The sequence below is a fragment of the Nomia melanderi genome, chromosome 7, assembly GCF_051020985.1.
Source record: "Nomia melanderi isolate GNS246 chromosome 7, iyNomMela1, whole genome shotgun sequence".
Lineage (NCBI taxonomy): Eukaryota > Metazoa > Arthropoda > Insecta > Hymenoptera > Halictidae > Nomia > Nomia melanderi.
Window position 1 is genome coordinate 11,601,088 of NC_135005.1, and position 11,858 is coordinate 11,612,945.

The following is an 11,858-nucleotide window of genomic DNA, read 5'->3' on the forward strand; positions in this document are numbered from 1 at the left end:
CTAGAAAAATGAGTCGATTTACCTAATTGGCTGTCCTTTATATATGCCTGATGGTTATCATTTTTCGTTCATTTTTGGTTAATTTCGCAACCACTTTTTTCAACGAAGCAGTTTCTTATGAAACTTTTCAAATTACTTTTTGCATCCGCCTTCATGGATTATTGTTGAAATGTTTAGTACAAATAACATTAACTCCTTCTCAGAATAATGGAATAGATCGATTAAAGAGTTTCTTTTTTGTTAGATTTAATTGAAAATTTACTCTTCTTATTCTTGTTCTTTATTGTTTCTTTGAGAACAGATTTGGAGCACACGAAAACAATTCGTTGGACAAAAAATTAACCCTTCCCGGACGGACGTTGACCTTTTAGCGAGATTAATATTTGGAATATTAAGTTTTAAACAAATAATTTAACACTAGATTTACGGAACGAGTCAATTTGACTCATATTGAATTTTGTAAGCATTATTTGGTAAATGTTTGGGTCGATTTTTATTAACGCAGTTATGCGAATATATATCCTAATTGTCTACTCTTAAACCTCTAATTTCTAAGATCTAAATGAACGGATAAAAATTTATCTAAGAACAATAGAACAAACTGTACAGTGAATGTCAGTAAATCTAGTGTTAATCAGTTGAATAGCAAGAGATCAGTGTATAGTTTCCTTTTCTCTGTTGTTTAAGCATTCGATGTATAATTTAGCATCATATGTTGCCAGCTTTGTGTACTTTAAAGAGTCTTCGTCCGCAAAGGGTTAATAAATACGATCGCAATCAACGATTACAGAACGACGCACATGCTTATCGTTTTGCATAACGGTAGCAATCATACTAGCATAAGTCTACGTAATCCTCGGTGAGGTACTATTTTCTTACGAAGCTTTGACACGCAATACTGCCCGAACAGTTACAATCAGAAAGTGAAATGCGACTATACCCACCAGAATGTTTCGAGTAAGGATGGAGAAATTGCGTGTGTGAAAGGATTTTGACGAAGACTGTAGATACGCTACGCGTGTAAGAAGACGTAAAATATGAAACGAATGATTCACCTTCATTATAATAATTAAAAATGACAGTGTTTTGAATTTATTTTATTTCCTGCAGTATTACAATTTTATGGAAGTACATCACACTCTCGAACGCGAGATGTTAAACTCACTCGAAGTACAAAAATAATTCTATCTTTCGATTGCATTTATCGATGATAGTTGAATCGTGAATGAGATTTAAAAATATATACGAATGATATAATATATATAAACGATAATACCACACTTTCCATGAAAACCATTGTATATCAGCAAAAACATGTAAATATATAAATATGACGTATAACAATTTACTTGAATACAGTTAACAGAAAAAGTTATTGTCAATTTTAATATGACAAAAGACGTTGAACATATTTCAGTTTTGATAATCACATAAAGGTTTGTATTTAGTTCGATAGTAAGGAATAGAAAAAATTATATCTACCAAGTCTCATTTTTCAGTTAGTTCTGGCATTGAAGATTTATATTTCAGTCTTTAACGTCTCACTGCATTCAGGAACATTGTTTTAACAAAATTCACTTTCCGTGAACTTATTCTCTACCGATAACTTGAACTTTAGCGTACGCTCCCTTACACCCGCTACCCGATAACAATAAACTTTGTAGAACTTCATTAATCTGACTTTCAGAAAGCTTTAAATTACTGTATGCTGCTTCATCTCTTATACACATCTTCAGTGCCTCCTCGTTCATTGGTGCGTAAGGAATAACAGATATATCAATCATTTTGTCAGCGGATACCTGACTGATTTGAGCTGAACTTTTCAATAAATCTATATCACGAGTCAACTGCTCATTTATATTTTCTACATTAAAAATGGCAAACACCGTAATGCATTTGTCGTTCGCCCCTTTTAACGTATCTAATATACTGAGAAATATATCAAAATCTTTCATCTTTAAATTCTCTATGATCAACAGTTCATAAGAACGAAATGAATTCAATATTTTTTCATTAAGATCATGGCCTAATGTCACATCATGTACATAAACCTTTTTTTCTAATGGAAAATTTTTTATTATAATTTCAGCAGTATAAGATTTTCCAATGCCTGTTCCACCTATGAGACATATCACTTTTAAGTGTTCAATGTCGTTTTGTAATGCAGAAGCAATATTTTTGATTGTATTTTCCTGTCCATATAATTTTTCTTGTAATTCAAGGGTGGCAGTTGAAAATAGAATAGCACGGTTACAAACTGTATATGTAATGGGATTTAAAAACAATGCAATTATTGCCACTACAATTGGGAGAGCGCATAAACATATTAAATTGCAGCAACATGAATTCATTTTTTTCTTTACTGGATCTTTCGCCTTAGGTGTAACTAATGGTCGTAGTTTCTTCTTCACATCTTGATAAGAATTTGTATTCTTAATTTCTGTTGCGTCAGCTTTTCTATTTTCTGTTGCATCAGATTTTCTATTTTCTGGTGGCAGATGCTTCAATGTGTCTTTTGTTGTAATATTTATTGGTGGGTCGTTAGATAAGGACACAGATTCTTTTGAAATGTCCATATGTTCAATTTCCATATATTCTATATTGTTTGATGCATGGTTTGATGCTTGCATTACCTTACTATTACTACAAAACTGCCACTCAGGAGTGTTGCACGCATCAGAATAAGTTATCACAGACTGCCACTCTTTCTTACATTTGTTGTTTTCAGATGACATTAATCCTGACAACTTCAACTGCCTAAAATCAAAATACAATTTTATGCATAAGAAGTACATATCCTTCATAAATCCCTGCATATTTAATAGAAACATTAAAATTTTACCTTGCTTTTGCAGTTTGATCAAAAATTTGTTCACAACTGTACTGTCTAACCAAGCCAAGTGAATTTCCAGAATGATAAGTTTGTGCTAAGCATACTCGTTGAGACGATGGTAATTCGGAATAACTAAAAGCTCTAGTCAACTTATTATCGTTGTCCGAATCTAATAATCTTAACGATGCAAAATGTTCTTCCATAATTTGAAATTGTACAATTCGATACGTTCATTGAAATCATACCCGGTTAATAAAACATAACCTCAAACATTCCTCAAAAGTTTGTTCTCTTTTTTTCTTGCCTTAAAATATTATATTTTTAATGAAACATGGACACAATATTTATTTTCAAATTAATATTCGAAACTTTTAACACAATGGACTTTAGTTTCTGTTACGAATTTTACAGTTCGAATTTCCGTTAAAATTTTAAACACAGCACTACATACAAAATGGGGAAACCTTGCATCTTTGTTATTAGATCTAAACAGATAAAATAGTATTAAAAAATATATCCAAAGATAGAAACACGAGAATATCGATAATATATAAGAAGTAAATGAATATATAGAATTATATTAACATGACATAGCAATAAACTATAATGTTCAATTTTAGACGTCTATTCTTTCAAAAGTATTTTTAAGGAAATTAATATCGTCTGTTATCTCGAACCTGTCTATAAGTTCGACAAGGTTGCAACGATAAAACCAATAATTGCTAAGAGATATTTAAAAAGTTGCGCGCAGTTCAATTCGTTCGTTTCGGTGATCACGGTCCAAGTTCCCGTGGTTCAAGCTCAGTTTCTGCTCGCGTATCGACGAGCGAACATTGGACGTTTTGGATGCGTGGTTATTTTGTGTTTTCGTAATGTGACATTTCTCCAGTGAAATCAAGCAAAAATGCAATCGAAACAACTACTGATACAATGCGTCTGGATTGCATCGGTGCTCGTACTGGCCGCCGCAAGGATACACAAACTCGAAATACGGGTTAGTTCGATGAGTAATCTCGTGAAACAACGCACGTATATTTACCAATTATTTGCCCATGATTCGTTTACTACATCGGTTACCTTTCACCGGTTAATCGAATTAATGTAAACAACGGTGATCGTGTCGTACGAACTATTTGTTCGTCATTCCGTAGGGTTCGGCTCTTTAAAATTCCAGTAAACGAATTTTCCGAACGAGCGTTACTGTAGTACGGTATTGACGTTCACCTTCTGTGAACTAGGTTCGCTCAAATGAAACTGGAAGCATCGCGAATCCATGCGAAACGTTCCCACAAGGGACCCGACCGACGAAAAGGACGTACGGCGTATAGGTTATAGTTGGAATCGTGCTTCCAGTTTTCCTTTCTGGTCGCTTAGTCATAGGTTACGGTATCACGTCACCCTCGTTCTTACGCTTACGATGGTTTTTCATGTTACAGAAAGACACGAGACGTTACATAGCCCTTAGCACCTTTGGCTTTTATAAGGGTGGTATGCTCGATGTAAATCTAACGAATTTCAAGGCTGAGCCCCTCGACGAGAATGCCGTGGTGAGTTATCGTAGCGTGGACGTTCGCGCAATACTACGCGTCGTTCCATCCATTCACAGACACCTGTTTCCATTTTCTCTCATTCACGCCGCTGAATTGCCGCTAGGAAACCACTCGGGACAATTCTCAAACGAATGGATTTCTCTACAGAAATCATGCGAAACATTTTTCTTTGTGCACATTTATTTGTACACTCAATGGTTAAGCGAAAGGAACGAAAACACGAGAAATGTATACAACACAAGCCTATCATCAACTTTCATAAACACTTGGGTAGCTTACATACGAGAGATGTCTGTACGTTTAAAGTCTTTAGAAAAAAGAACAAATTTAACGTGGTATTTAATTAGCTCTATTTAGTTAGATTTGTTGATTGAATTATGATAATTATAATTATATTATAATTTAACCCTTAACCGCCTTTCTTACAATATTCGCTTATAAGACGTTGTATCACGGTAAATATTTTTTGGCAGTGTATGATCAACAAACCAATGATGTAATATGTTGCAATATTTGATAAAACTACAGCGATGATAAATCAATGATATGAAAGTTAAATTCTTTTCATGTCCAGGAATTGATGCCTTTCGGCCGTTAAGGGTTAAATTGAATATTCAATTATGGGATTTCTTCGTTCAGTGAAAGCTGAACGCGGTAAATTTGAAGCTGTAAGAGGGAACAATTTTCCGCAGTTTAACGGTAAAGATTCCGTTGACAACGAGCAATTGACTAATACTAGTCGACCATTTGTTATCAACCGAATGGCACTCCTGTTTTTCTTTCTTTTCCGTTTAATCTCACGATCGTTGAAAAACTTGCCTTTCCTGTTTGTGTAATGCGTGTGCTTTGTATTTTTTTTTACGGTTCAGTTTGGATTCAGTTTGGATCGTACGCTAAGCGATGCGATGAATCCGTATTTAGATAGTCACCAAGAGAGATGCGTACTGCAAGATGCTACGAACGCGAAGACCGATCTCGAGCAGAGGGACGACAGCAGCGCGGTCGTATATTTCACGATGGACTTGAAAAACTCTTTGTAAGTGTTCACCAGAATCGAATCGACCACAATCGTACCGTATACTTTACTTTGTGTCGTTCAACGCGGAACCGATTACACAAATGTTAACTCGTTTCAGCTTGAAAGTTAACTGCAATCGGAACGTTCGCACCGTGCACATCTACAAGGATTCTGGTAGCGTGATCATTTTTCCACGAAGAAAACGGTACACCTCGCACGGTGAGTCAGAACCATTCGAAACGCTACTATTCTATTTTTTTTCTTTGCCCGCAATAATAATCATCCTTGAGGAAATATTGCGGTAACCAGCTCGCTGAACAAATTGCACTCCGTTGCGATTACGCCCGACGGACATTCGCGGTATTATAATTCTTCCTTTACATTAACACCGGGTGCTCGTATAACGCCTCGTTCTGCCATTTGTATAAATATTGATACAAATCCCCGGGCGTGTACAGGAGTTCCGAAGGGATTTGCATTTGAAAGTTATTTAATCGGAAGAACCGCATCGTCGTAAAAGATGAACGACACCGGGGCAGGGGCGAGGGTTTACGGGCGCGGGCGTAACGCGCTCTTAAATTTGGCAGTTGTCCAAAGACAGGAAGCTGACGCGCGGTAGACCGCGTGGAATGGGTAAAGGTTTAGCTCGCAACGCGTTCCAACTTCCGCAGTTTCGCCGATCGATTCTTATCAGTGAATCGCGTCGACGTCGTTGCAGAATTTTTTCGGCGTAATTAAGAATCAGCTTGATCGCTCGTCGCGTCGTCGGTCCGCCTAGTTTCGAACGCGGTTCGTTTCGATTAAGATTCCTGCGCACAGGTTCGTTTTTTTTTTTATTCGATCGTCGACCCTTCACGGTTTTGGGAGGTTCTCGTAACGCTCGGTGACGGATAAACTCGGAACCGGGAACTGACCGTTGCACAGAAATGATTTGGACAGTACGTATGAACATTAAATATAAATATCGTCGCATCCGCAAGTTATTTTTGTCACGGATGCCTGCTAATATTAGAACTTGAATCGGTCGTGACATAGGCTAACAGGTGGACGATGAAAACTTGGCACGAGCTGCATCGATCACGACCTTAGGGTACGCTTACTAATGTTTCATCCGTGATGAAAATTTAACAGGACTGGCTGAAACGCGTTGCGTTTCTATTCGACGTCAACCGATCGGAACGAAGCGTTTCGAACTTCCCAATTAACGTTCGCGCGACATCGGTCACGGTTTTCCGTTCGCGCGTACACCATCTGCATTGAATCGAAGCCGCGCGGGGAACCTTGAATCATTTATCACCCGGAAGTATATCGATGTTACGATCGGGCAGCCGTTTTCGTTTCGATTTAGCTCACTTGCGTCGATCGTATGACATTTAATGCGCGTAATTGATTGTTCGATTCGTCGATGCGAAAAGAGAGGGTCGGGGCTGCGAGCCACATTATAAATCGCACAACGCGACTCGGGGAACACGCTAACAACAACAAGAGGAAAAACATGGTACACGGGAAGAGAGGAATATCGCGGATCGGCGAGCGTAGCGTACGTTCCAACGTACAAGGTACTATCGGCGAGCAGCGGGAAGTTTCGATGTCCAAATTTAAATACATGTTTATCGGAGCGTCGAACATATCGGCGATAGTGTTCACCATCGCCGCTGTTACTGCTACTGCTACCGCTGCCCGCCTCGTGGAACTAAATACGAGTGTGGTCGATATCTCACGGAATGTGGGGTCTCGAAGCGACATCGGTGATCGAACACCGCAGAGATGAGAGACGCTATAATTAACGTGACTCGTCCTCAATCTTATAAATAACTCGAAACTCAAGTATTTTTGAGGGTCCATCGGTTAGGTAACTGTCTTCTAGAGTAGTGCATTTTATGCCGATGATCTCTCGACTGGATTATGCGAGGCTTGCTCGCAATTAGATCGAATGCGATCCACTCGATCGCCTAATCCGTCCCGGAGACAAGGCGTCGAGGATTCAGATAAAGCGAGATTACTTCCGCAGGTGTCGAAAGGTCCGTTAACGAGGACGAATTCGAGTCGAGATCGGAAGCTAGCGGATGCTCGCACACGAAGCTACCGATGATCGTGCAAACCGTCAAAGGAGAGAAATATTACAATACCAGTTTCGCCGTGTACGTCGCGAGCGAGGAAGAGGAGGGTCTTTATAATCTGTACTTTCATAATTGTCCGAATTATAATTACGCGCAAGTCGCGCTGGACTTTACGGTAAGGCCGTTACTCGTATGCGATTCGCGACTTTGATCTGCTGTTTTCGAGAGGGCAATGAAACATTTACAGGTACAAATATCGGAGGCGAATAGCAAAAATTTCCTGAGCGCGGGCGAAATGCCATTGCCGGCTCTCTATTTCATGATGGCGCTCCTATTCTTCTTGTCGGGTTGCTTCTGGGTATTCATTCTTAAAAAGAGCAAGTAAGCGACTCGTTTCAGCGAGGGCTGTGCCAAACTGTACTCGCACAACCGTCCCAACTACGATATCCGTTTCTATTCCGAATCTTTCTTTGCCCAGGCATCCCGTCTTCAAGATTCACTACTTGATGGCTGTGCTGGTGTACTTGAAATCTTTGTCGTTGCTCTTCCATGGGATCAATTATCACTTCATTCAGACGAAAGGAGAACACGTGGCCGCGTGGGCGATTTTGTATTATATCACGCATTTACTGAAGGGTGCCGTACTTTTCATTACCATTGTCCTCGTCGGCACGGGGTGGACATTTATTAAACACATCCTAGCCGACAAGGATAAGAAACTTTTTATGATTGTGATACCGTTACAAGTGAGCACACCAATATAAGATTCGAGCACACATTCGACCGAAGGAACGAACTTTTACAACGAACTCTGACCCGACAGGTATTAGCGAACGTAGCAGAAATAATAATCGAGGAAAGCGAGGAGGGGGACATCGAGCACAAGACTTGGCGAGACGTTTTTATCCTCGTAGACTTGTTGTGCTGCGGTGCCATCTTATTCCCGGTAGTTTGGAGTATCAGGCACTTGCAGGAAGCTGCGCACACGGACGGCAAGGCAGCTGTGAACTTACGCAAGCTGATGCTTTTTAGGCATTTCTATATCATGATAGTTTGTTATATTTACTTCACACGAATCATAGTGTACTTACTCAAGGTATGTTCTTTTTGGTTTGTGGCCGTTGATTTACACTCGTTTCGCAGTCCTTTCGAAGGGCTAACGAACGCCGCTGCGCCAACGAATTTTCCAACCTTTTATTTCTGACAGATTACAGTACCTTTTCAATACGAGTGGCTGGACGAGATGTTCCGAGAAATGGCCACGTACGTCTTTTTCGTCCTTACCGGATATAAATTCCGACCAGCTTCCGCGAATCCGTATTTTACTTTGACGAACGACGAGACGATCCAGGCTGACGAGGACGACGAAATGGACGTCGTGTGAGTATTCGCCGCGCTTTTCTATTCCTTTCATCGCTGACTGTTCCTAGTTATTAACCTCTTGCGCTGGAAATTAATTCAGAGATTTGGCTAAGTCTTGCGCGAACTATTCTCATTTTATCTATTTTACGTGGATGTGTACTCTGTTTATACATAATTTTGTGTAGAGTGATACATTTCAAAACAATCCAGTATGCGTAATGCAGCTAGACTATCGCTGTGTGTAAGACGTCATTGGCAATTTTAGAACAAAAATATCTCCACGTGCGCGGCACGTCTTTCTAGCGCAAGAGGCTTTTAGATACTTATACGCGTAGCCTTCCCGCACTCTTCCCAAATTATTATTTCAGCGTATGCGTTCTTAGTGTAACTTATCCAGTTCTAATGTGACGATCTCAGTCTCTTTTCCAGTGTTTCCGGAGGCAGCGGTATAACCGAGGGTCTCAGCAAAGTTAGCAAAGTTCCGAAAGTCTTGAGGCCCACGTCTTCGGATGTTCCTTCCACGCAAGAAGAGAGGGAGTGTTTGTTCAATAAGACCGAGCCATCTCACGAGTACGACTGAGCTGGACAAAAATTCTTCGCAGTATACCTATTTCAATATGGAAAGCGAGGGACTCGTTTTCCCGTCTCAAGATATTCGGAAACAGTGCTGGCGACCGAAACATCTGACGCGAAGAGTGTCTGGAAACGATCGAACGAGGAGGGGAACGCGCGGTTAAAGATCTATCTTCTATTTTCTCGAGAATGCGGAAACAGAAGCAGACCCGACATTTTATTTCTCTTACATTTTCTGTTTTTATCGACCCTCAAATTGATTCAGATTTAGATGTTTTTCAGTGAACCCAGTTTCGTATTTAATTCCGTCGAAGACGCTCTGTTGTTCGCCGTTTTGTACAGAAATTTCAACATCTTGGCTATTTATCTATTTCTTTTCTCTCTCTCTCTCTCTCTCTCTCTCTTCCTCCTCCTTTTTTTCTCCATTTTCGGTTCCATTCTAGAATGTATCACGATTTTAACTTGCGGCGCACCACGTTAACAATATGCCACTCTCTTCTCAAGACGTAATTAATCATGGACTTTAAAGTTGAGTGTAATCTGTATTTATTGGTAGAAAATTGTAATAGATGTCGAAGAAAAGTAATCTAGGAAATGGTTCAAGGGTTCTTACGTTCCGAGAAACACGCCGTTTCGCGTTTTCAGGTTTAGAGTCGAGCGTTGATGCAAGTCCAACGAGAGGAAAAGTTCCACGTTTTGATACGCATCTTGGCTGTAGTTGATTTACCTTAGGCATTTAGCAAAGCGATAAAGCATTTCTATTTGTTTCTTTTTCCTTTTCCTCCCCATGACACGCTCATTTTCGTTGAACCGGAGAGCCCGCTTTGCGGCGCTTTAGTAATTTTGTGATAAACGGTACGCCGAGACCGGCGTACCGTAATCCACTTTTGTAAAGCACTCCTTCAGTCTTTTACGTAGGAATAATTATGGCGTCGAAAGAGACAAGTAAGAAAGGTAATAAGTTTCTAAGCGTTTCACGTGTCCCATTACGTAACCTCTGTCTCTGGTTACAACCATTATTATTACTATTGTACACGCGTTATCGTAATTATTGTTACGTCTGTTACTATTAATATTTTATTGTATGGAATAAAAGGGACACCCTACAAAATCAAGTTAAAATAATAAAGCAGATATTTTTATGAAGCCTCTTGTTTCATTCCTTCGCGTCACCGTTGTTTAGTCTCGTCGTCGTCGTCGTCGTCATCGTCGCGACGCTTCGGTTCGACGAAGGTGATCGTCCCGTTTCTCGATCAAGGGGAAACGTGTAACGAGCAGGAAATTTTGGACGATACTACGCGAACCTGGGAATTTCATGGAAGTTATTGAATGGTCGCTAATACTCTGCACTATACTTTCCACCCTCAACCCCTCCTTTCAGAAAGCAGTATAGATATCTACGAACCAGCCATGGATACGTGAGCAACATTTTAAGAGTCACTGAATCGTGCTTTTCGATGAAACGAAGAAATCTATCCGCATTCTCCGTCTCCGAAGAGAATATACCATAGTCGAAAATCATTTGGTTTCGAAGGTCAACGCTGCAGAGCATTCCGTTTGTATTTTTACTTTCGGAACAATAGAGTAATCGTGGAAACAATTTTCATTTTATCTTTTTTTTTCTCACTCACTCTACCAGCAGGAATTACCTTCGCAGAGACACGTTGCAATTTTGATCGTACTCTATAGCGAAGTAAATGCATCTCTCATGGAAATTAACGGCTAACCGTCAACTGCAGACTCACATGTCGCCGCGTGATCGATACAGCATGGCGCTTGAACATCTATGTATCTGCTCTCTGCAGTCTAACACGCATGCGACGGGATCACTGCATTCACCGTGAATGTTGCATTCTGTTTACATGAGTCTTGCGTGGCGTCGTTCTAATGGTTCTCGGTTATCTGAGTAATTTCATAATTGAAATATGGTTTTTCAAGCTTCCGTTTATCCCACTTCCGTTCCATGAAATTCTGTAAATCGCATCGTGGTTGATTATGTTCGTCGTATTCGCGTGCGAAATATAAAACTCGAAATTATCTGCTCACGCGTGGTACCTGTGCGTTAAGGGTAATAACAACGAGAGCTTAGTTTCGCATTTTCGCGGTGTCTGTGCTTGGAAATTGAACTATGTTAATAAATTTCATAGGAATTTCGGTAGTATCAGTGCCACTAGTCTTTCTCTCCACTTCTATTGTCGATATTTCAGTAGGTCGGCACAGAAGCTGTCCGACCTGTTGCGTTGGATTCGCGTCATGACGAAAACAAGTTTCAATTTCAGCGGTTCCAGCGTTGTTCCGTTTTATTCACAAGTATTCCTCCGACCAGGGGGAATCTTAGATTTTTTAACACTAACAATACCGCGACCGGTCGATATCAAATTTGATTAAAAATTCTGCATTCTCCTTCGGCCATTTATCTTTATATCAGTTCTCGCATCGTCCGATTGATTAGATCTCTTATT

The 11,858-nt window shown here is 39.9% G+C and overlaps 2 protein-coding genes across 7 annotated transcripts; one reads left to right on the forward strand and one right to left on the reverse strand.

Moving 5' to 3' along the window:
• Positions 1-1,511: 1,511 nt before the first annotated feature.
• Positions 1,512-5,345, reverse strand: LOC116430436 (uncharacterized). 4 transcript variants are annotated; one of them, XM_076368951.1, is made up of 3 exons: positions 5,203-5,345; positions 2,843-3,318; positions 1,512-2,757 (listed from the first exon to the last, which is right to left on the reverse strand). In XM_076368951.1, the coding sequence occupies exons 2-3, from the start codon at positions 3,034-3,036 to the stop codon at positions 1,590-1,592; spliced, it is 1,362 nt and encodes a 453-aa protein (XP_076225066.1). In that variant the 5' UTR covers positions 3,037-3,318; positions 5,203-5,345; the 3' UTR covers positions 1,512-1,589. The 4 variants fall into 4 exon arrangements, with proteins under 4 accessions (XP_076225066.1, XP_031840445.2, XP_031840444.2 ...); XM_031984585.2 differs by having other exon boundaries at positions 3,873-5,258; XM_031984584.2 differs by lacking the exon at positions 5,203-5,345 and adding an exon at positions 3,511-3,641.
• LOC116430433 (protein GPR107) lies at positions 3,675-10,542 on the forward strand. Of its 3 annotated transcripts, none has more exons than XM_031984580.2 (10): positions 3,675-3,827; positions 4,270-4,380; positions 5,253-5,419; positions 5,520-5,620; positions 7,413-7,636; positions 7,709-7,842; positions 7,940-8,207; positions 8,285-8,557; positions 8,669-8,841; positions 9,241-10,542. In XM_031984580.2, the coding sequence occupies exons 1-10, from the start codon at positions 3,738-3,740 to the stop codon at positions 9,401-9,403; spliced, it is 1,704 nt and encodes a 567-aa protein (XP_031840440.1). In that variant the 5' UTR covers positions 3,675-3,737; the 3' UTR covers positions 9,404-10,542. The 3 variants fall into 3 exon arrangements, with proteins under 3 accessions (XP_031840440.1, XP_031840441.1, XP_076225059.1); XM_031984581.2 differs by having other exon boundaries at positions 9,253-10,542; XM_076368944.1 differs by lacking the exons at positions 3,675-3,827; positions 4,270-4,380; positions 5,253-5,419; positions 5,520-5,620 and adding an exon at positions 5,977-6,960.
• The last annotated feature ends 1,316 nt before the right edge of the window (positions 10,543-11,858 follow it).

Coding starts and splice junctions, on each gene's coding strand:
- LOC116430433 (XM_031984580.2), top strand. CDS start 3,738: ATGCAATCGAAACAACTACTGATACAATGCGTCTGGATTGCATCGGTG. Junction 8,208..8,284: donor TGATTGTGATACCGTTACAA/GTGAGCACACCA, acceptor CTGACCCGACAG/GTATTAGCGAACGTAGCAGA. Junction 8,558..8,668: donor TCATAGTGTACTTACTCAAG/GTATGTTCTTTT, acceptor TATTTCTGACAG/ATTACAGTACCTTTTCAATA.
- LOC116430436 (XM_076368951.1), bottom strand. CDS start 3,036: ATGGAAGAACATTTTGCATCGTTAAGATTATTAGATTCGGACAACGAT. Junction 2,758..2,842: donor GATCAAACTGCAAAAGCAAG/GTAAAATTTTAA, acceptor TTTTGATTTTAG/GCAGTTGAAGTTGTCAGGAT.